This window comes from Lycium barbarum, chromosome 12 (genome assembly GCF_019175385.1).
Source record: "Lycium barbarum isolate Lr01 chromosome 12, ASM1917538v2, whole genome shotgun sequence".
NCBI classification, from domain to species: Eukaryota; Viridiplantae; Streptophyta; class Magnoliopsida; order Solanales; family Solanaceae; genus Lycium; species Lycium barbarum.
Window position 1 is genome coordinate 68,670,619 of NC_083348.1, and position 22,660 is coordinate 68,693,278.

General features: G+C 34.4%; 2 protein-coding genes and 1 long non-coding RNA gene across 6 annotated transcripts; 2 read left to right on the top strand and 1 right to left on the bottom strand.

The window, feature by feature from the left end:
• Nucleotides 1–1,200: 1,200 nt before the first annotated feature.
• On the bottom strand, nucleotides 1,201–3,527 carry LOC132622257 (uncharacterized). The gene is made up of 2 exons (XM_060336832.1): nucleotides 3,167–3,527; nucleotides 1,201–1,662 (listed from the first exon to the last, which is right to left on the bottom strand). The coding sequence occupies exons 1-2, from the start codon at nucleotides 3,255–3,257 to the stop codon at nucleotides 1,310–1,312; spliced, it is 444 nt and encodes a 147-aa protein (XP_060192815.1). The 5' UTR covers nucleotides 3,258–3,527; the 3' UTR covers nucleotides 1,201–1,309.
• A 5,298-nt stretch (nucleotides 3,528–8,825) lies between these two features.
• LOC132624013 (uncharacterized) lies at nucleotides 8,826–11,411 on the top strand. Of its 4 annotated transcripts, none has more exons than XR_009576504.1 (4): nucleotides 8,826–9,791; nucleotides 9,903–10,067; nucleotides 10,310–10,392; nucleotides 11,264–11,411. It is a non-coding gene; the product is annotated as an uncharacterized LOC132624013 (long non-coding RNA). The 4 variants fall into 4 exon arrangements; XR_009576506.1 differs by having other exon boundaries at nucleotides 10,002–10,067; XR_009576505.1 differs by lacking the exon at nucleotides 10,310–10,392.
• Nucleotides 11,412–13,510: 2,099 nt separating this feature from the next.
• On the top strand, nucleotides 13,511–22,565 carry LOC132624973 (mitochondrial import receptor subunit TOM20). Its single transcript, XM_060339733.1, has 6 exons — nucleotides 13,511–13,702; nucleotides 14,021–14,099; nucleotides 14,621–14,790; nucleotides 14,873–14,920; nucleotides 21,772–21,858; nucleotides 22,215–22,565. The coding sequence occupies exons 1-6, from the start codon at nucleotides 13,607–13,609 to the stop codon at nucleotides 22,347–22,349; spliced, it is 615 nt and encodes a 204-aa protein (XP_060195716.1). The 5' UTR covers nucleotides 13,511–13,606; the 3' UTR covers nucleotides 22,350–22,565.
• Nucleotides 22,566–22,660: the final 95 nt, after the last annotated feature.

Here is a 22,660-nt window from a genome sequence, read left to right on the forward strand (position 1 = left end):
TTGCTCCAGTTGAAGATATTCCCAAAATAAAGTTGTCCTTTGAAAGAACTAATTGAAATTGGATACATAATTGCAGAAAAGTGTCAAGGCCTTCCTCTTTTTGTTGTTTTAGTTGTTGGACTTCTATCAAAGATAGAAAGATCTAGAGATTGTTGGGAAAAGTTTGAGGTAAATTTGAGTTCAAAACAGTTGATGGACATAGTAGATATGAGCTATCAGAATTTACATCTACTCAAGTCATCCCACGCCTCTAACTAGTCCAATTGAAAGTCTTTATCTCTGGATAACGTTCTTTTTGTAGCAATCTGAGACGACTCGCTTCTTTCCCATGAGAACCCCATTGATGAGAGTTGTGGAGCTTCATGCTCACCAAGTATTTGATAAAATGTTTCAGTATATTTCAGTGTATTAACAAACAATATATTTAATTTTGCAGTATATTATTTCGCTGTATTTCAATGTATTTATCTTTTTTTGGTATAAGTATAGTGAATGTTCCAAATATAGAGCCGATTTTTACTACACGTTGTTTTCACGACTTTTGTATTTTGCTGTATTTCAATGTATTTCTGCATTTTGTATTTCTAATTTATGAAACAGTTTCTGATATATTTCATTGTATTCCATTGTATATACGCATACTATAACTTTATATTTCTTAAACAATTAACCATATTTCATTATATTTCAATGTATATTTTTTAGTGATAAAAGTTGAGAGAGATTCGTAAGCTTTTATGGAAGAACAACCGTTATGCGTGATTTATGGAAAGGTTTAAATTGAATCCCATAATTTTTTTAAAAAAATTGTTCCATAAATAGGGCCTGATTTTACTCTTCAGTGATTTGTGTGAAATATGGCTGATTTAATTTGACTTACTATTTTAAAAGGAAAAGAATGTTATGTTAAAAAAATATAGCCTATTTTTTCTCTCATAATTTTTTTAAAAAATATGTTCCAAAAATAGAGCCTAAATTTACTCTAACGTGTTTTGTATTTCGCTGTATTTCACTATATTTCGCTGTATTTCGTTATATTTCACTATATTTCAAAAATGCGAGATACAATTGAAATACAGCCAAAAGCAGCTACGAATTGTAAATCTTCAACTTGTAGCTACAATTAGTTAGAAGCTATTAAAAGGTAGTTATTTGTGTAAGTTTTACAATTAAATTTGCATGGCTAGTCCAAACGGGATCTTAAAGAATAAACCAAATCCATCTAATAGAAATTCCCAAATGTTCGTACAATATTTACACCACATTTTAAATCACCACAACGATCCCAACTCATTTCTTGCATAGATAACTAAAACGACTCTTCAACTGTTGCAGACCTATACACATAGTAAGTAAAACTAGTGATGGCAGAAACCACCGCAATTACCATTGCTGCAACACTCATATTCGTGATCTTCTTCGATATTCTTGATTTATTTGATGTTTTGTCCTCTTCATGAGGGGCTGTAACTTTCTTTGGAAATGAAATCTTGAGAAAACCTTTTGCAAGTCTTGCTTGGATTTCATCTGTATTACAGTCTTTTGGTATTGGGAACTCCTTATAAAATCTAATTCTTGAATTACCCACTTGACGATCTCCAGAAATCTTGACCACTCCCAAATTGCTAATTTGCACCTTCAAGCCTTGTTTATTGGTGAATTCTTGGGAAAAAAGAAAGTGAAAAGAAGACTAAAATTTGGTATTACATTTGAGGGATAACCAAAGGATGGAGGATACGCGAGGAGCATAAACAAATACTCCTATATAATTAGATAAATTAAATGATTGAGATGATTAAAAAAGAATAGCATATATCTTTTTCTGATGTAGGTTTTATCTTCAAACAAAATCAGAAAGAGTTTTATTTTCTGTTTAAATAGCGTAAAATAATATACTATGTTTAATTAATTTGGGTATATTATTATGTAACATATACTACTATCAATTAGCTCTACTATACATTAGCTATAATGCATGCAAAAAGTGGGACGGATGTGCCCATGACCTCCTCTCCATTTTCCCAAGTTCTAACTTAAATAACGACACGTGTCATGATTTGAGATTACTGTTGAGATTTAATTAACTAAAATAAGATTTTAACCATACATAAGGTAACAAATATTTCTATTTCAACTTTTGAACTTTCGCATAATTCCTTCTTTTTTCTACCTATCCTTCTTTTAAAGTTAATATACAACAATCATAGTGCTATAAATCAAGAAATTTATTATATTGCTTCAAATCACAAAATATCTTTAAGTTATCGTCGATGGAGTTTTTGTTGACCCTTTTTCATTTTTACTTTTAAACCAAGGATTACAATAGCAAATGCTTATCCTACTTTAATTTGAAAAAGATTAAAAAATAAAAATATTTCCTATCTTAATAGGAAAAAGAATTTTATCGTTATCTAAACGAAAATTAAAGATGGGGTTACCATGATCTTATATATATGACATATATTATCAGTTAAAAAAGTACATGGGGTAATTCTATTTTAATTGATGAAACGAGATTAGGAAGAAAAAAAAATTACTTTTCACTTTTTTATTAGTTAAAGGGATTTTAAAAGAAAAGAAACAAGAAAACGTTTCTTTAAAAACTAATATTTTTATATAAAAACATGTTTAAAAAGAAAATAAACAATATGTTTATTAGGAAAAGGGAATTTTTGACCCAATAAAGTAACGATAGGGGCATTTTTTGTTCAATTTCGCATAGTTTAAGGGCATTTTTGGACCAAACTATGAACGGAGAGAATTTTTATTCAATTTCACATAGTTTAAGGGCATTTTTGACCCTTTTCCGTAGTTTTATTGAACCATTAGGCTCAAATATTTTACTTTTGTATTTTCATCCTAATAATAATCGAGATAGAGGAAAGAGAGAATAAGCATTAGCCAACGTAATGACTGAGATAAAATGAAAAAAGAATAAGCATTAGACAACTTCAAGATGCAATATATTTAGAAACTTGTTAAAAAAGAATTAGTACTTTTATTATTATTTAAATAAATAAGAGCTTGCAGCTAGAAAAGAATTAACCTTTGCATAATGGAAGATATTTTAAACAAATTTCTTTAAAAGTAATTCCTATTTCCTATTTCCTTTTGAAGAATTTTGTGGGACAAGATATACATGTGCATGGAAACATATTAACCATACCTGGGATATGGACTATAAGAACATCAAATTCCTCCTTGTGCCACTCACTAGATGGATCAAATTCAGAAATTAATCCTGCGTTGGCTTCCATGCATGCGTTTTTTAGTTAGAAAATTCATAGACTTCCAACTGATTCCTCTCTCTAAATCAGTCACAAGGGTATCAAACCAGGTTACTTTGATTTCAATCAAGGGAAGAGAATGATTCCTTTTTGTTTAGAAGAGAAAATTCTTTCTTAGGGCAATGAAAAATTCCATGCGTGCTTCATATGCTAGCAAGCCACCCTCGGAAAGTTCTATCATTCTCCTTGGATGGTCATAGAACTCATGTTACTAGTTATGACTAGATGAGATATGCCCGTGCAAGCACATGCCCAACAACTTGAAATTAAATATATAAATAATACAATTCATATAAATGTTATTTCATTAATTCAAATTGGAATAACTTACCATTGGCAAAACATAAATTAAAAGCCAGAATCAAATACAATTACAAAATCATACATCAAGGAGTATTTGTTTTATAAACAACACATCGACCATAACATGAGATAGTTGGGTCATAGAATTTCTTAATTGCTTGCCGAGCAAATATTAGAACTACGATCAAGTTTTGAAAAAGGAAAATATTTGAAAGATGTATATGAGACTTGATATGAAATTAATTATCACATTCCTAGTTGTAATTGCAAGTGCCTTGAAAGGCAGTTAAGGGATAATCAACTACTGGCACCAACTTTCAAGTATAGATATGTTGCTTTCAAATAACATGTTTCATGTCTAGTAACAAGTTTGAAAGTTTATCTTGAATAATCATCAATGAAAATTATAGAAATATCTCTTTTTCATCTTGTGACAGACAATTCATTTCATGAATATCTGTGTGGATTAAACTCAAAAGTGTGCATTTCCTTTCAATTGTTTTGAAAAGGTTTCTTTGTTATCTTGCACTTACTACAAGTAAGATACTTAACAACATATTTCTTTGCACAAACAATAATTAGTCCATTATTTACCAAGAGTCAAATAGATCTAAAATTCACGTGACCTAGATTTTCATGCCTCAAGTCAATAAGCTCTACAATATAAAGAAAAGTATTTCGTTTTGTCACAATCTCATAATAATAGTTAAGCTTTCAAGCATATCCTTTCAAGAACTTGAAAATTCACATTTTGTAATTTTATGAATGCAACATATATCTATATGCAAACCAATTTGCATTTTTTTTTTCTTTCAAAGAAATCATTTGTTATCTCTAATCATGTGCACCATTCAAGATCATCACAAAATGGTCATCTACCTAGCATTAGATTTCACAAAAATTCACAATAGTCAGAGAATAAATAGAGAATAGAGTCTAGAAGATAGAACTCGATTTTCATTGACAACTTTTCTTTTGATTTATGACTTTCATGTTATCTAATTGGTCATCTCCATTGTCAACGTCAGCAAAATACTTTGAAATTTTGAGATCGATTTATGCAACACTTGATCTCAGTATTTGGCTTCTATCCAATTCCAATTTTTATGCTACGTTTGGTAATTCCCCACCAACATCAACCAGATCTTAAAGAATCTTCAAGATTCTTCTATGGAAAAAATAAAAGATTTTGATGGACCTCACAGCTTTAAGATAAAGTTTCAAGCCATAATATAGTCCTTCATTTTTTTTTCAACCTTTCCACGTGATAGAATTTCCATAAAGATATATATTAACTCTATCATTTCCCCCACTATTTCATAGATTATTTCAAAGCATTTCATGTCACTTGAATTCTCAAAATCCATATCCACTCTAATGTAGGGATTTGTTGCTCGTAGAGACAACTATCTTCAAATTGTTAGAACAAGGATGATAATAATAAAAGAATCCAAAATAAACTTGCTAGGCTTAGAGGCACGTTAAGACGTTTCTTGAAGATAGTTGGAGTCTCTCCCACGAGCAAACGGAAGAATAAATAACAACTCTATCTTCGGGATTCAACTAAGCCACAACAAGTAGCATTCAAGAAAGTTGCTTTTCTATTCTTGAATTGATGATTTCACCTTTTGATCAATGTCTCTCTAAAGTTATCAGGGGGAATTGTTTTCTTGAAGTGCTTGCCTTTTCCAAAAGAATGAAACACTATTTATAGGATAAAAATTACATAACATAAAAATTTTCATTAAATAGGATTTAAAATAGGTTCATGAATTTTTCTTAAAATACATGCAACTTTCATGTAACTTTCAAGAATCTAAAACGTAAAATACTAAATGAAGAATGTATCTTCAAATTCACATTCATTTAGTTTGAAAAACTTTTATCAGATGAAATATTTCAAAATTAATTAAAACATTGACTTAACAGATCTAGGAGTATGCAGCCTTGCATAACCACACACGCACACCTGGAGCAAGTAGAAGGTACACCCAAAAAAAAAAAGATTTGTGTGGCCGCACCACCCTTGCATGTCTATGTAGGAGCTCGACATGGCATGTTTGTCCGGCGTTGGACTTAGTATAAAGAGGAGTTTTTAAGTCATTTAGGGAAATTTTTAACGCGTGACATCAAGAATTTTGTTCAAATCTTTATCTTCTCCTTTGGAGTCCATGACTAATTTCAATTGTACTTTGTTAAACACCATTTTTTCTTAAAAAAAAAAAAAATTGTACTTTGTTGATTTATTTTTTTAGTATGTTTATTTACACTCATTAATTAGGGTTTCAAATTCTCAGTGTTGTTATAATTATTGGTTACTAGTGACTGTTTTCATCGAAAGAGCTTTTTGACGGACGTGAAACCATTTGAAAGGCTTTGGAAATAGGTGATCTCCAACTATATTCCGACGAATCTGAAAGTAAGAAATAGGCGAATTCCTGGTAGTATTCAGAACAAGCTAAATATTGTATGCTCTAAAGCAAGGGTTTCCCAAGGGGAGGCTAGTAACGCCTTTGCTTTAGACCCCAAGAACTTTGAGGCACATAAAATTTGTAGTAGTGTATATATGATTTTATTTTCGCTTAGATAATATTGAAGTTTGTAGAAAAAAATGTAAAAAGTCTTTATAGACTGCCTACTTCTTAACGTTAGAAATATTTTAAAACTCTGAATTAAACTACTTAAATATTCATATTTGTAAATAATTTCTCTTACAACAATGTCAAAGGTAATATATCATAAATACATGGCTAACATGTTATAACTTGAACTAATACAACTATGTAACGTTACATGCATTATGTCTTTTAAGAGCACTGCACTATTAATAACAAGTATGAAAAAAAAAGGTTTTTATTAAAATATGGCTTTAGGCCACTAATTAATAAGCTGCCCTTAGTCTAAAGTTTTTGGCAAAAAATCTTTTTTCTAAGCAGCATCTTTATGATTGTTTTTCAATGGATGGTTAAATTATTAATTTTGTCGATCATGAACCATGTCAAGGACAATGAGATTCACACCGAAGAAAAGTACGCCTTTATCGGTGACAATTATCAATGCCTTTGTCAATTTGGTGTTATAATAGCAAGAAAGATTTCAATTGATGGTTGGGTGTCATACGAACATTGGACCAGCACCCCATTGTTGGGTCTATTCGTTAATTGAGCCTTAGGAGCATTTTTATGGCTAGTTCGACGTTTGTGGTAGGACTCGACGATGTTTTGTGTCTTGTGGGAACCGGACATGGCTTCTTGATAATTGGCTATGATTATAATGAGGAGAGTATTTACTGTATCGTGAAAATTTGTTGGGACCGTCGATGGAGCACCAATAGGTACATGAGGTTTAGACCTGCCGTGATTTCTCTGGGCAATGTTTATTGGAGGAAAAAAAGGGATGTTTGTTGCTATTGGTTTCTATTTTAAGCATGGAGCCATATTTTATATTGAGGACCACCAAGGAACATAGTGTTTGCGGGTAAAGGGTTGAGTTTCATTTTTGGATGGGTCAATTTAATTTAGTGTAAAATTAATTGGAAATAGTGACTGGGAACATAGGTGGCAAATTTTAATGAAGTGCCGATGGCATAGTGGCCGTCGTTAGGGTTGGGGGTAATTGCACTAGATTTGTTAACGATCGGAGTGCGTTTAGATAGAAAATCTTATTAAGAGTAAACATGAACTATTTATCAAATTACAAAGGTAAATCTGGCCTTTTTTTTTTTTTTTTTGTTTCACGCACCTAGTGAGAACATTTGCTATGCCACATCATCATTCAAGGGTTTATATATTATAATTCAAATAGCATAGGGGTCGTAGGTCCCCCATAATTATAGGTGTGTTACTAGTAATTCGAGACAAGTTTAAGGGTATTTTTATGCGTTTTCCCTTGTCAAGATCAGGACAATTCTAAATAAAATACTGTGAATTAGATTAATAATCAAAATAAGCCTGATAATTTGTCCAACTCTGCATACCAATTAAGTCATCTTAATTGTAGTACGATATTGTTTACAGTGCCATCATATGTCCATGGAGTCTTTAAGTAGAATGAAATAATACTCTATATTCGGGATACAGTTCAAAAAATAATATAAATGAAGGAATGAATAAATGTAGTCCCACGAACAAGCATGTCGACTCAGCAAAGTTTGAAAGCAACAAGTACTCCTAGTCACGTGCTCTCCCTGTATTTGCTCTTCTTCGTTTACCTAACATATCATAAAAAACAAGAATGGTATGCTTGAATACTGGATACTCAGTGAGTGTCCCCAGACAAGAATTTACTTAATAAAATAATAATTAGTTTGAAGCAATAATTGGGAAAATAATTGATATTTAGTAGTAAATGTAGCTCATGAAAATTCGATGTAAAACAACAGTGATGTCGTTATTCATATTACGTTATGTCTTTTAAGGTTATAAACATGCCAGCAAAGGGACAAATCAAATAATTCCACATGCCAGGGGCAGACCAAAAGATGGGAGAGGCCTATTAGGTTCCCATTGCTTGAAAGCGATGAACCGGAGAACCAATTCACAGGAGTCAATCTTTCTACCAACTGACAAGGCTGCTTAAAAGCGATGCGTTAGGATTCGTAACGGCCACCCGTCTTCCCGAATAGTAAGACCAAACAAATATAATAATTATCAATTCATGTTGCTTAATAAGTCATTACATATTAGCCAAATCCAACTCGCTAGATAAGTGAGGTTAGGCTAAGAACTTCCAGCCCAATTTAAACATGAGGTTAAGTTATTAAGCCAATCTTAGTCAAATCTCCGGCCTCAAGAGGCTGGGCCGGCCCTTGAAGTAATAAATAAATAAAATAATTAATTAATTTTAACACAAAAATACATAAAAATAATAATTAAGGAATAGAAAGGAAATCACAACTGGCTTAACAAGGTTAGAAGTTTTTCTGAAATCGAATTTTCTCTATTTTAAGGCTTTAAATTATTAGCTAGTCATGCACTCTAACTTTTTAGGGCTCTTATTTGACCTCACCCGTGCTTCATATTTTGAAGCTTGGATGCATGCATATAGTGCGTGTGTGTATATATGTGTATATATATTGTTTGGATAAAATATAAATTTCTAGGAGTATATTATATAAACCCTGGTTTCAACATGCCTGCTTGGCATTACAAGGGCATTTATGTCTTTGCAATGTTGCTTATTTCTCTACGTGTGCTTTCTTTATCATTCCACTTGTCATTTCTCTTTATGAGCTATTGCCGTCTCTTTCTTTGCACTTTAGAGAGTGCTTCCGCAGTTGTCATAGGCACTGCTCTCAAGTCTCAATCAGTGTTCTAGCTGCAGGTTCACTTTCTCCCTCTACAAAACCTACACAGCAATCTAAACCTTTTAACAATGGCAAGCAAGGAGCCTGAGCACGAACACAGAGAAGATGAAGAAGCCACCGGAGCCGATGACGAAGATACCGGAGCTCAGGTTGCGCCGATTGTACGGCTTGAGGAAGTAGCCGTAACTACTGGCGAAGAGAACGAAGATGCTATCCTTGATTTGTATGTAATTTGTCTTTTTAGACGCTACAGAGTCCGCCCTTTTGTAACATTTGAACAGGCGCAAGTATTTACCACTATAGAAAACTAAACATGCCATGTAATATTTATGTCTAACGTTGAAGCCGTGCTCTTAGCTGAGGTCCTGGATAGCTTAATGATTCCTTCGATCAATTGTCTGTAACAATGATATTGTGTTGGCACGGGCCATACCCACTAGCAAGATAATTTGATAATTCGTGGTTAAATAGGATTGGGATTAGGATTAGGGGGGAATCTTAAGGTTTAGCACGAAAGATGTTTGCTAATTTCTGTGTTTCGTATAGTGAGATTTTTTCTCCTACTCTTTTATATCTAAAGAACTTGAGTTTCATCTTCAGATACAACTCCGCCCATTAAGCATATCCAAGAACAACTGTCGAACAAACTGTTTTGTATTAAACTAAAAAAATCAGTCTGGAGTAATTCCGACAGCGAGCATACGAAACTATTGGTTTTGTTTTATGTTGAAAAGGAACATATGTTCTCAACAAGTGCCGGTGAAAGAAGCCAAAAAAAAAGAAAGAGTGTCATCGAGTACAACCGAACAAGAAATGGAAGAAGCAGTTGTCAAATTTGAACATCACGCGAGATGCTGAAACCAGAACCGCCGACAGCATTATGGAATATATAAAAGGTAATTCCCCTTTTATAGTTCAAAATTTTTGTTTAGCCAAACTTCAGCTTATGAAGCTTGATTATCATGTGAACTCTTTTGATATAATGTTCGTAATAACCTCTAATGTAGGAGTTCATGGTCATTACGTTTGTTAACTTTGAGTCGCTTCCACCAACTTAGCATTGTAATAAGCCCTTGGGATGCCAATGCACTTTCTTTCTGATTCAGATTAGAAAAGGCAAAACAAACCAAAGAGTTTGGTGCTTCTATGACATTGTTCAAGAATGGTACAAGGTAACTTTTTCCTTCTTCCTATTATTTTTTCAAGAAATTCTTGAATGATGTGATATATGATTTATCCTAGAGTTAGACAAACAGATTTTGACCTTATAAGTTTTTCTATAAGGTGACTGCAAATTAAGTATTTTGCAAAGCATATCCTATCCATACTTCATATCTCTGCATGTTACCGAATTCTTAGATGCACAGGTGCTCTTACTTAGTGATTTGTACTAAAAAAATATTGTTTGGGTCAGGCTTAAGAAAAAAATAGGACGATGTGAAGTCTTTCAGTTGAGTGATTTGTGAGATGCCACCACAGAACCCCAGAGCACTGCAGGTAAGGTTAATGGTCGTTATGTTTGTTAACTTAAGAGTCACTTCCAGCAACTTAGTGTTGCAACTTTCACATGTTTATGAAGTAGTAATGTTTATAACCATTCTTGGATAGAGGTTGAAATATATTATTCAAGATGTAAACCTTGATAGTAATATGTGTAGACTTGGCAGAACCCTTGCCAATTAGCCATCAAACTTGCTAAGGGAACAACAAATCAAATGTTTCATTGGTATTGAAATCACCAACCAAAAAAAATTGGAGTCATAATGTAAGTAGGATTGTGTTGAAAGAATGAATTGTATATGTATGCATCAGTTGATGCTTGCTTGAAAAGATAGGATTGTGCTGAAAGAATGAGCTGTTAGTTTATCGAGAACTTAAGGAAGTCTTCACATTTGTGTACGAATGGCAGGTGATACATGTCCTATTTGACCTGTAGAAGTGTAAATATTTTCTAGGGATAATTTATCGTCTATTCCTAGTCACACCCTCATGTTTAACAAACAACAGCAATGAAAGTTGAAAACGAAAGGAGTATGCAGAAACCCAAGAAAAGAACAGAGAGAAAAAAAGAGGCCAAAAAAAAAAAAAAAAACTATCAGAGAAGCCAAAGGAAGAGAGTTTATTTGAATGTGTGAGAACAACTTTGATCTGTTCGAAACCTTTTAGTTATAAGAGACTACAATTAAAAGACTATTCATTATCAAGCATAAAAATATGTGCAATATTAACTACACACTGTTAAATTTCAGCTGGGATGTTCTTAACAGTTTTTTGACTATCAAGCATTAAAATATGTGCAATATTAACTACACACTGTTAAATTTCAGCTGGGATGTTATTAACAGTTTTTTTACTTAATTTTATGTAGATGGCAGCACCTGTGCTGAGTCATTTGTGACTCTGGGATCTCTCTTCTAGAAGCAATGGGACACTGTTTTCCTCTTTATAAGCATTTGTTATTATTCTTTCCTAGGTGTAGAAGCCAAAATCTGAAGCAATAAACACAAATTTTCTTCTTTCTTGGACTTCACTTTGCCATCTATCGATGGCTTGCTTCTTTGTTTACAGGTCGTTTTTGACAGGGCAAAAAGCTAAGAAGGTTAAAAAGAAGACTATACAATCTTAACCTTAAGGAGGAGGCTAAGATGAAGACTAAACACCAATGGGAAACACATCACGAATGGAAAATATGCAATAACTATAGTACTGCAACATCTTAAGCATCTACTGATGCGATGTTGTTATGGATACCAAAACTGTGTATATTGATCCAAAAAGTACACAATTTTTTTTTCTTTTGATAAGGAAAAATGTAGGTTCATAATATCCAATAATTGGCATATAGTGTTGACTATATCCTTCCGCACCACATGCGCTCATCAGTCATTGATCTTTATTATCTCTCTTTCGTATCAAAATAAAGTTGAACAAACATGATTATATAGTGTTGGGCCGGGCCCGTGCTGGTACGGGCCATTTAGATTTACGAAAGTTATATTCATAAATCAACATTATGACAATTTCAAGAAGATATGTTATTTCATTGCACAAATTCTTGTACTTACCTCAAGCTCCTTTAGTAAATTTAGTTTGTTTGTATACACTAAAAATACTAGAATTGACGCATGACGCATCATCAAATTTTTTAATGTTGCAGTATAATTAGATATCTTTATAGGAAATATGACGGCTTTAGCTCTTCAAATGAAATTAACAATCACGTATATAAGTTTTAACACATTTTATTCTTTAATATTTAACAATTTAAACAAATCCCTAAATAAGGGAAAATGATTTAATAATACTACTTAAGACTCTATATGACAAAATAAGGATACTTTTTCTTATTTACAAAATATACCAATTTAATTACAAAACAGAACGGATTTGAAAAAAATAAAAGCTCACCCTTCCCTTCCCCTTTTCTATCACAATCTGTCTAGATCTAGAAAAACAAAAATCAACCGACCCTTCCCTTCCCCTTTTCTATCACAATCTGTCTAGATCTAGAAAAACAAAAATCAACCGACCCTTCCCTTCTCCTTCTCTATCACAATCGGCCCAGATCTGAAAAAAAAATGGCTTGTCGATGCTCTGTTTCGTCCATGCTTTCCGACACTCTCTTCTTCATCAACAAAGCATACTTGTGGACAAGTTTTTTATCTCTTGCTGTTTGCTGCGATTCTAACCATAAGCCGGTATGGTTAGAGTTGTGGTACTGCAAGTAATTCAGACCAAAGCGACACCCTCAGTGATTTCATGGACCCTTGATCTAGCGTAATGTTCAGTAGGCTTTTGATTGAGCTCTTGTATAACAACTAGGAAGCATAGAACTTAAAGCTTTTTATCTCTTGCTGTTGCTGAAAATTTTGAATTTTATATTCAATAAATTTTGTATTAAATATTGTACGAAAATTGTATACAAATTGTTGTAGTTGTTTTATATTTCACTCGAATTTTGAAGCGAGATTCAAAATTGTATTAAATTTGTATTGAAATTATATATAATGGTGTTGTAGTTGTATTAAATTTCCAAAAAACTAACATGAACTTTATACAAAATTTAAACAGTTATATGCATATTTCATACCGTTTTTATACAGTTTTAATACACAAAAAATGTGAGAATTCTAGCTTGAGCGAGATATACATATTTCATACACAAAAGTTTGAGCTAAATTTTAAGCCTTGAGCGAGATATACATATTTCATACAGTTTTCATACACAAAATTCTGAGCGAAAATTTTAAGCTCTGAGCGAGATATACACATTTCATACACAAAAAATTTCGTACATGTGTTGTAAGAAATTTGTTGATATATTTTGTAAACTGAAAAGTATCATCATATTTTATAAATATACCCTATTCTTATGTATATATAGATTATTCTCCCAATAAATAAACCTTATTCACATCTAACATTTTTAAAAGTTTTTCTTCCTCCAAAGCAAAACCCACTAAGGCTGGTCGGCTCTACAGCCAGCCCATCTAGAATGGACTTTCAGTTTCCATTCCGCTCGGTTAAAGCCCAGTATTCAAGCCCACAATATTACCTCATACCAATGACGTGTCACAAGTGTTATAGTACAAGTGTTAGATTTTAAAGACAGGAGTGTACTTTAGTTCCACTTTCAACAAAAAACAAAGGGCAGCTGAGAAACAGGATCCAGCTACAACCCTAAACACAAAAACAGTAAAGGCCCTTAACAATGGAGATGCAAAGCGAATTCGATCGACTCCTTTTCTTTGAGCACGCTCGTAAGACTGCAGAAACTACATATGCTCAGAATCCACTTGATGCTGATGTATGTATATCTACTTTTTTTTTATCTTCACCTATCATTTTGTGTTCCACCAGCTTGATGTTTGGAACCTATTTCCTTATTATTCCGTGCCAAAAAGAATGACTCATTTTTCATATTTGGAAACAATTTATCTTTATGTAGTGATTTTATAGCCACACAAAATATATGTCACTCGTTTTATACCACAAGTTTAAAAGTCTTTCGCTTCTTTTTGAAACTCCGTGCCTAGTCAAATAGGTTTAAACGGAGGAGTATTCGAAGTTAGATGCTTTATTGACTGAACTGAATTTATTGTTTGTGATATGATAATAAATGCAGAACTTGACGAGATGGGGAGGTGCATTGTTGGAATTATCACAGTTTCAGCCTGTTCCTGAATCAAAACAGATGATTTCTGGTGTGTACTTTGGGCCCTGATTAAACAGTTTGCTAAAAAATTGGATTTTTAAGGACAATCTCCGTCAGTTAATAAAATTTGTTAGCAGAGGAAAATGGGTGGCTTAGTTAATTTTGTTCTATGCAAGAATTTTGTCTTTCTTCAAAAAGAGGAAAAAGAGTTGATTTGACATACTGTTTATGAATATTTCTTTGATTACCGTGAAATCAAGAGGGGCTATGGTTCGAAACTCGGTGGATAATGGGTCTACTCCTCTAAAATGCCAGGCTTTTGTCTGTGGCAGGGTTCAAATGTTGAGGTTAATGGCGGCTTATATATTTATGTTGTGCAAGATAATGTCTTTCTTCAAAAAAATACAAAAGTTGCTGTTGTATACTGTTTGTGAATATTGATCTCTATTCCCATGGTTAAAGACAGAACTGTTTTGGTACTTTGAGTTTTTGAAGTTCTCTTCTTTTAGAAACTGATTAAGTGTGTATTTGTTGTTGTTTAATTTATTTGTTGGGGAATTAACTCGGCAGATGCAACCTCAAAGTTGGAGGAGGCATTGGCTGTTAATCCTGAAAAGCATGATGCGCTTTGGTGTTTGGGGAATGCACATACATCTCACGCATTTTTAACTCCTGATATGGATGAGGCTAAGATTTACTTTGAAAGAGCAACTCAGTGCTTTCAGCAGGCAGTTGATGCGGTATATATTTCACAACAGACATTCCAAATGTATTTGTGCTTACTGTCGCGATTAGCTTAGCTTTTTGTTGCTCTGAATGCAGGATCCATCAAATGACCTTTACCGCAAATCTTTGGAAGTTACTGCTAAGGTGAAGCTTTTGTTGTTGTTTTAACTAACTTTCGATATGTTCAATGCTCTGCATCTTTGTTAGAATTTTGAAATGAGAATGAAGAATGCAGAATTTTTCTCTTGTATTTCCTTCAAGGTCTGTACATGTATTTATACAAATAAAGGAATATTCTCTAGCCTTTCAATCTGAACACTTGTAAGCTCTAAATTAGCTAATTCCTAAATAACTAACCGACTTGTAAAGAAAATAAAATAAGAAATATATATACAGCTGTGTATTCTATTTGTCTTCCACGTACACCTTCAAGTTTCCAGAAGCTTTCTTTATTTCTGATTGAAACGAAGGGCCAAGATTAGATCTATAGCAAGGCCGATCAAGGGCCAGGATCTTTTGTAATGCTTTGAATAGAACACTTCGATTTGGTCGAGAAATGGTCTCATTTCCTATCTTAGAATCAAGTCTTCCTACTCTTCTTTACTTCATCACTTCCCTTTTCTACTTATGCTTTGAATAGAACACTTCGGTTTGGTTGAGAAATGGTCTCATTTCCTATCTCAGACTCGAGCCTTACTCCTCTTCTTCACTTCGTCACTTCCCTTTTCTGCTTGTGTATGATGTGAATCATATTCCAACACCCCCCTCAAGATGGAGGGTGGAATAACAACCCCCAGCTTGCCCAAAGTAGATGGACAATTTGGGCTGGAAAGGGGCTTCTTAAAACCATTAGCAATCTGAGCAATAGATGGAAGAAATGACAAAGAAATGAGTTGGGCTAAGTACAGTTATCACATAAAGTAGCAATTGAGGTCCATGTGCTTAGTTCGCTCATGGAACACCAGTTTTTGGTGATATGAATAGTGGCTTGGCTGTCGGAGAAGAGAGCTACTGGGAGCGAAGGTGGAACTCCAAAATCTGTGTGTAAAGGCACGAGCCAGGTTAATTCAGCCACTATCCGACACAAGACTTGTATTCTGCCTCAGCCTGGAAGGGAAAGCAAAGATTGATATTTGGACTTCCATGAGATAGGAGCACCGCCTCAAGTGTTGACTTACCCACTTACAAATTATCGTTAATCAGGGAAGGAGGCCAAATCTAAGTCGCAAAAGGCAATGGGATCGAATGAGGGGGCTGAAGAGAAGACTATCCGCATGCCTTGGATCTGTGAGAAGGTATTGAAGCACTTGCAAGGCTGCATCAAATGGTGGTCGACGAGGAGATTGCATGTATTGAATCAAGTGTTGAATGGGAAAGGAGGGATCAGACCGTGTGTGAGTGAGGAAATTTATAGCTTAAAAGAAACGGTCTTCTCAAGACATCTTGAGGGAGCCTTATATTCGAATTCAGTGGATTTATAGATTTAAACTATAAAGTGTTCGTTGAATGTAATGAGAGTTGAGAGCCGTTTTTGCAAGCCCGGTAAGAACTGCCAAAGGAATGTATAGTACTTCAAAGGGGATTAGATATCAAATGTTAGGTGGATCTTTTTCTTGGAAAAAAAAAAGAAAATTGTCAAGGTGGATTTTTTAACTTCTGGAGCTAGTCAGTGTGGGAGAAACAAGATTACAAAGCAAAAAGTTATGGGTAATATGAAAGACTATGGATCCCACATAATGTTATGCTGCCAACTGTATTAACTCCGTTAGAGACCACTAACAACATTGTCATGTCCCAAAATGGATTGTGATGTGGCTGGCACCAGTGTTTATCAACTCGCACCGTGCGAACCATTATGATGTATTACATACCCAACTCGTATCCATCCATGTAACTCGGTTCATATAATTAATTTCCTTACTAAATGAAAGAAATGAGAAAACTTCATTGACGATAAAAGTGCATCAAAGCATAAACTAGACATAAGTAGAAATGTCATTCGTGGTGCCATGAGAGTACCCATAACCACAGGAAAATACAAATCCTTTATGGAGCCTCTATGACGCTATGAATGAATTAATAAAGTTATGGGGCTAGCCCACACTATACAAAAATATACAATTGGAATAAAGTGGTCCCACGAGTACAAAGGTGGGCTCACCAAAAGGATGGAGTTGCTGGAGTCCTAGCCTGTACGCTGACCATTCTGCATCCGACCATCTGCTAAACCTGACACCATTAAATAAATGATGGATGTGTATGGATACTCAGATATTCGTCATAGCCATAACTCGCAGTGGGGCAAGAGTTATACAACTATATATACATAAAAAAAAAATTCATAAAAAAAACTATATATACATAAAAAAATAAGGAGTACATGAAAGATATAACATGAATAAGGGATTAAATTTATCATGGCATTAAATGGAAGCATTTAAATTTACCCCCAATGCCCGAAATGAGTCCAAATCTGTAATGGTATTATTATGATCATACCATCAAACTTCATGTTAGTTCGTAATTTTGATATCCATATCCCAAGAGTCACAACCATAGGTGAAGAAATACGCCGGGATACCATCCTTGAAGCCTAGCGTACTCTCTCTGACATATAGGTTACAGATAATGCATCAAGGATCCAAGAAATCCAATCTACTCTTTTGACCGGATAGGCAAAAAAAGAAGATATTTATCTCATTTATAAAATCATGGCTTGTAGCCAAATCTCGTTTCTCTATAATGCATCAAGGATCCAAGAAGTCCAATCTACTCTCACTATTGGATAGACATCGTATAATTTTCTCAATACAATTTATCTCAACTCATGGCATATTTGTCGAACTCCTATTTTTTCAATTTAATTAACTCATGTCGTTACTTTAAATGAAAAGCAAGGGGAAATAGGCACAATAATGTTAATCAAAGCATATGATAAAGTTGTAACTAAAAAGTCGTGAGAAGTATATAATGGATGTGTGTCTCACATCTTAACACACAATTTGCACAATAGTAGTAGACACTTCGTACACGATTCAAGATCTAGTCATATCAACAGTTTTATCAAATATTCCAACCAAAGGGTAAACAATGTATACTTGTCCTGCACGTGCATGGAATCTCATTTAAGTTGTTATTAGAAGCCACGAGTTAGCTTTGAAAACACACAAGAAGCTAGAAGCTCGATATAACTCAAAGTCGCTTTAATGAAGCTAAGATTCACTCCAACCGTTTCAAATGATTCCAACAACATCAGTCAACATAAATGAACTCATATCTATCAAGAACGTCTCACAACTAGATCGATTTAACTAACTAAGTATTTTACCCTTAAGGCTACATTTTTGAAAATTCCATATTTCTCCATTTTAGGGATGTCTTGGTTAATCGCCTTGAATAATTCCAACAACGGCGTTAATACATTCATTTGAGCCATATAAATTCACCATTAAAAACCCAGAAGTACTCTTCATCATTTCGTACACCAACTTGACAACTTCCATTAATGTCAAGCAAAGGCTTTGCGTTTATTGTCGCGTCAACCACCAACCAATTCAAATTATACCTTTCATAGCCATAAATACTCATAAGTAACTCATAATTGTCATTTGAAAGTGTATAAATTACCTTTTTGAAGCAGCAACAACAACAACAAAACCAGTGTAATCCCACAGATGGTTTGGAGAAGGTAGTGTGTATGCAAACCTCTACCCTACATTGAGAAGGTAGTGAGACGGTTTTCAATAGACCCTCGGCTCAAAGAAAGATGGAAAATAGGCAAATTTCCTTTTTGAAGAAAACCCAAAATTTCAACTTAGGGATTTTTGGAGATACTTGGTGTTCTTGTTAAAATCTAGCCCAATCCAAAAGTGTAACGGTATTAATCTAAGTGTTAACTAAATCCAACTAACACAAAATACTGGTCAATACTTACTTTGGGTTTTCTTCGAAAAGATAATTTGCCACTTTTTCATCTTTCTTTGAGCCGAGCTGAGAGCTCACCAGAAGAATCACAGAATGTCTTGGTATGTATGTCAATTTTTTTCAGACAATGGAAGATTTGTATAAGACCAAATTTGTTACTAATAATAAAATAATGGGGTTGATCCTTAACCCCATTCAATGACCACAAAAATGGCATATGTCCGGGGGCTATAATGGGCCTTCAGTTGACGTTTTGGGCTTCACACCGGGTCCCTTTTCTGTTCTTTCTTTTTCTAATTCCATCTCTCATTTGAACATTAGTAAATATTTATACGCCGTCTATGTACCTCCGAATCATGTTATATAAGTATTAACATGTCCGAATAATATTTTTCTTAATTCATCATCGTTGGTATAAAAACAAATATGTACTATATTTGTTAGCGCGCTTAAAGTATTAAACTAAATTCTAAATTTTTGAAAGTGGTACATGTTAGTAAGCTCATCACTAATTGTGTAACTGAAGGTTTTTTCTAATGTCCTCTTCGGTTTCTTCCTTTTACATTGCTAGGATTCACAGAAGTAGCAACAACTAAGAAAATAAAATTTAAGGCCTTAAAGTAAGCAAGGAAATTAAAAAAGAACTGGAATGAAAACTGAAGCAAAGATCCACAAATTGCCACACTACCAAGAGACAGTATAGCTCAAGATTTACCTATTTAGCAGACAAAAGGAGAGTTTCAAATTTGCAAATTCTTTCACTACATCTGCATTTATATTATTCTCTTGCTATTCACATAATTATGGGGTGTGAGATTTCTCAAAAGGAAGGATTTGTCGGAGTTTATTAGGGTAGCAGGAACAACCTGTTCTTCCTGAATATCTGATTTGATGCTAAAGAATTTCTTGCCGCTACCTTATAGTGTTCATCTCTACCTGGTGATAAATAAAGCATCTGTACCCCGGTTGACCTCTCAGAAATTTCATAAAATGGCTCTTTAGAGATACGTAATGGCCAATCCTTGCATGAGTTGCTAAGGATCCAATAAGTCCAACATTGATTCCTTCAGATGTGTCAATTGGGCTAATACGCCCATAGTGACTAGGATGAATATCTCCTATTCGAAAAATAGCAGTGCGCCTTGTCAATCCTCCGGGGTGTTTAGATGGCTGGGTTAGGTTTCACTGGTGAAGAAGTGGATCTCTCAAGCGTCTGGACCTTGAGCCTAACCCAATCCCTAAAGGCTAAAGCTAGCTCTAGAGGTGAGGGTTGCCCAAGATCGTATAAAGAGGCCAATCAATCCTCCCATAACGGATGTGGGACTCAACGCCACATTTGAAGCGTGACAATCTAACATGGGCCTGGCATCCAATTGGGATAGGCCTGACTCTGATACCATAATAAGAAAATGGACTTTGAGCCTAACTAAACCGCAAAAGCTAGCTCAAGAGACGAGTGTTGCGCAAAACCATATAAAGAGACCAATCAACCCTTGCACGACTGATGTGGGAGTCAACAATAGCATTCTAACATTTACTATATCCGAGATTCGCTAAGGTTGCAAGCAAAAGTTTTTCCCTATTCTATGAATATTTTCAAGTTAAATATATTACTAGATGTTTTCCCTACTTCCCGCATTTAATTCTAGCTATTTCTACACCTTCTAATTGACCTGAACATTTAATTCTAGCTTACTATAAACTATGTTGCTCGGACCCTTCACTTTTGCCGCCGTACCCGTGTCCGACACGACACGACACGGGTTTGGGTACGGAATTCGTGTCGGATCCGGTCAATAGAGATCGGATACTTTGACCGAAATTCATGACCAAATTAAAGAAAATTTTTGAGATTATGATTTCTCAAGATAACAAAAAGTAGAGATTTGAAGACATGAGATGGCATACCTTCAATATTATGTAGAAAATTTAACTAGTTTCTCGGAGCACGCAGTCTAGCACCTAGTAGAATGGAAGATTGAATCACATGTCTGGTACAAACTACATGTAGGTGCTTCCACAAAAAGCTCTCATAATCTAGGCATATTCTTGTAGCTATATTATTAGAATTTTGAATTATTTTTGCCGAATCCCCGCACCCGTATCCGTACCCGGATCCGTACCCACGAATCTTAAAATTTAGATCATGCCGAGTCCGACCTCTAGATCCATACCCGTATCCGACACCCGCACCCGAGTCCGAGTAACATAGACTATAAATGGAACGAAATGATCTTGTTTTGTTCCTTGGTTGAAAAATTTCTTTATACGGATAACATTCAATATTTACTATATTAAAGATTTTTTAAGGTTTCAGAGGAATTCCTCTTTCCAGGTGTCTTAATATGTTTATTATTGTAAGCTATATGGAAGGCATTATGGACCCGAGCGGAGAACGTTTTGATGAATGGTAACACTGAAAACGCTTCTATGATATAGATCTCATGTTAACATCCTTTTGATCTTTTGACTTTTATTTGTGGTCTCTGTTGAATCCTCCATCTTTCTCTCCTCTCTCCCCTACTAGTATATTCCCCAAACCCTTGGAAGACTGAATTGGAAAGCACAAGCCAAAGGCTGGATGGGATGTTTTCCAATGGCTAATCAATCCTCCAAGGGGCTGGGGGGGGTTGCTTTGCGTATAAGATTATGTGACCGTAGAAATGTTGGTTTATTATAAGGTGTATGGAAATTAATGTAATGAAGTTTAATATGCTTTTATCGTCATATTTATTGGACATAGTAATGAGAACATCTTTTAGTCTGACACGGTTTTCCTATAAAATGAATTTTTTTTTTACTGTTTCATTCTTATATCATGCTAAGAAATTTAGAGAATAATTAGATTGAGTTGCATTTTGTCTTTGGTAATGAACGGTTGAGTGTCAGATTCTGCTGATTTGTCGAAGCAAACAAGCTTGAGAAATGTCCTGACTAGGTGGTGGCAGCTTGGGGAAATTGATGATTGTTTTGTTTATTTATTTTTTGTCGAATTTGTGGTATTTGTACTCATGAAATGTCTCGTGTTTTGGTTGGGACTCTCGATTTATGTTCTCCTACATTTTATTTAGGCTCCAGAATTGCACGAGGAAATCCACAGACACGGTAACATTCCACAAGCTATGGCACCAGAACCTTCTACATCGACAAGCACAAAGGTACCTCTTTTTAGTCTTTAGTTCTCACCCTATCTGTTGATAGGTGCAATATCTTATCTTCTATGTCGAGTATAATCCCTACTGATTAATGTGTCTTGATCTTTTTTTCTTTTTCAATTGTTATTCAGAATTAAGTCGTGCTGTCTTTCCTTTCAGTGTATTTTTTCCTCTTTGATCGTGAATGCCTTTAAGTGTTACGTTAAACTTTACCCTGGTGAATAATTTGAAAGTTAAAAAGAGCTCTTAAGACTGGTGTTGAAGCTCTAGGAGAATCTGCTGGTTTCATCAGATTCATTTTCAATCTTTGGAATCATTGTTGCTTATTCACCAACTATGTGTCTGCTCTTGCATTGCAGAGTTCAAAAAAGAAGAAGAGCAGTGATCTCAAGTATGACATTTTTGGATGGGTAATACTTGCCGTTGGTATTGTTGCATGGGTGGGATTTGCAAAATCTAATATGCCTCCACCGCCACCCCCGCCTCCACAATAAAAGCCATAATGCAGCTTTACTAATACTCTACTAGAGTTTTTCCTTTGCGTAAACAGGGCGCTAGGTATTCATGCCTCAGTCATTTAATTAGTTAGACTTTTTTCTGGTGTAATAGATCAAAATAAGATTGTTTTTCTTTTTATTTTTCATCCCTTGATATTTTTCATGGAGTTTGGCTTTGACCTACAGTTTTAATTCATTACAATTTTCTGCAAATTAATCTACTTTCTTGGTTATGGCGTTTAGTTAGATGTCACTCCTGTAGTTGCTGGCTTGCTGCCATCAAAAACTTGTTCAGAAATTATTGAGTG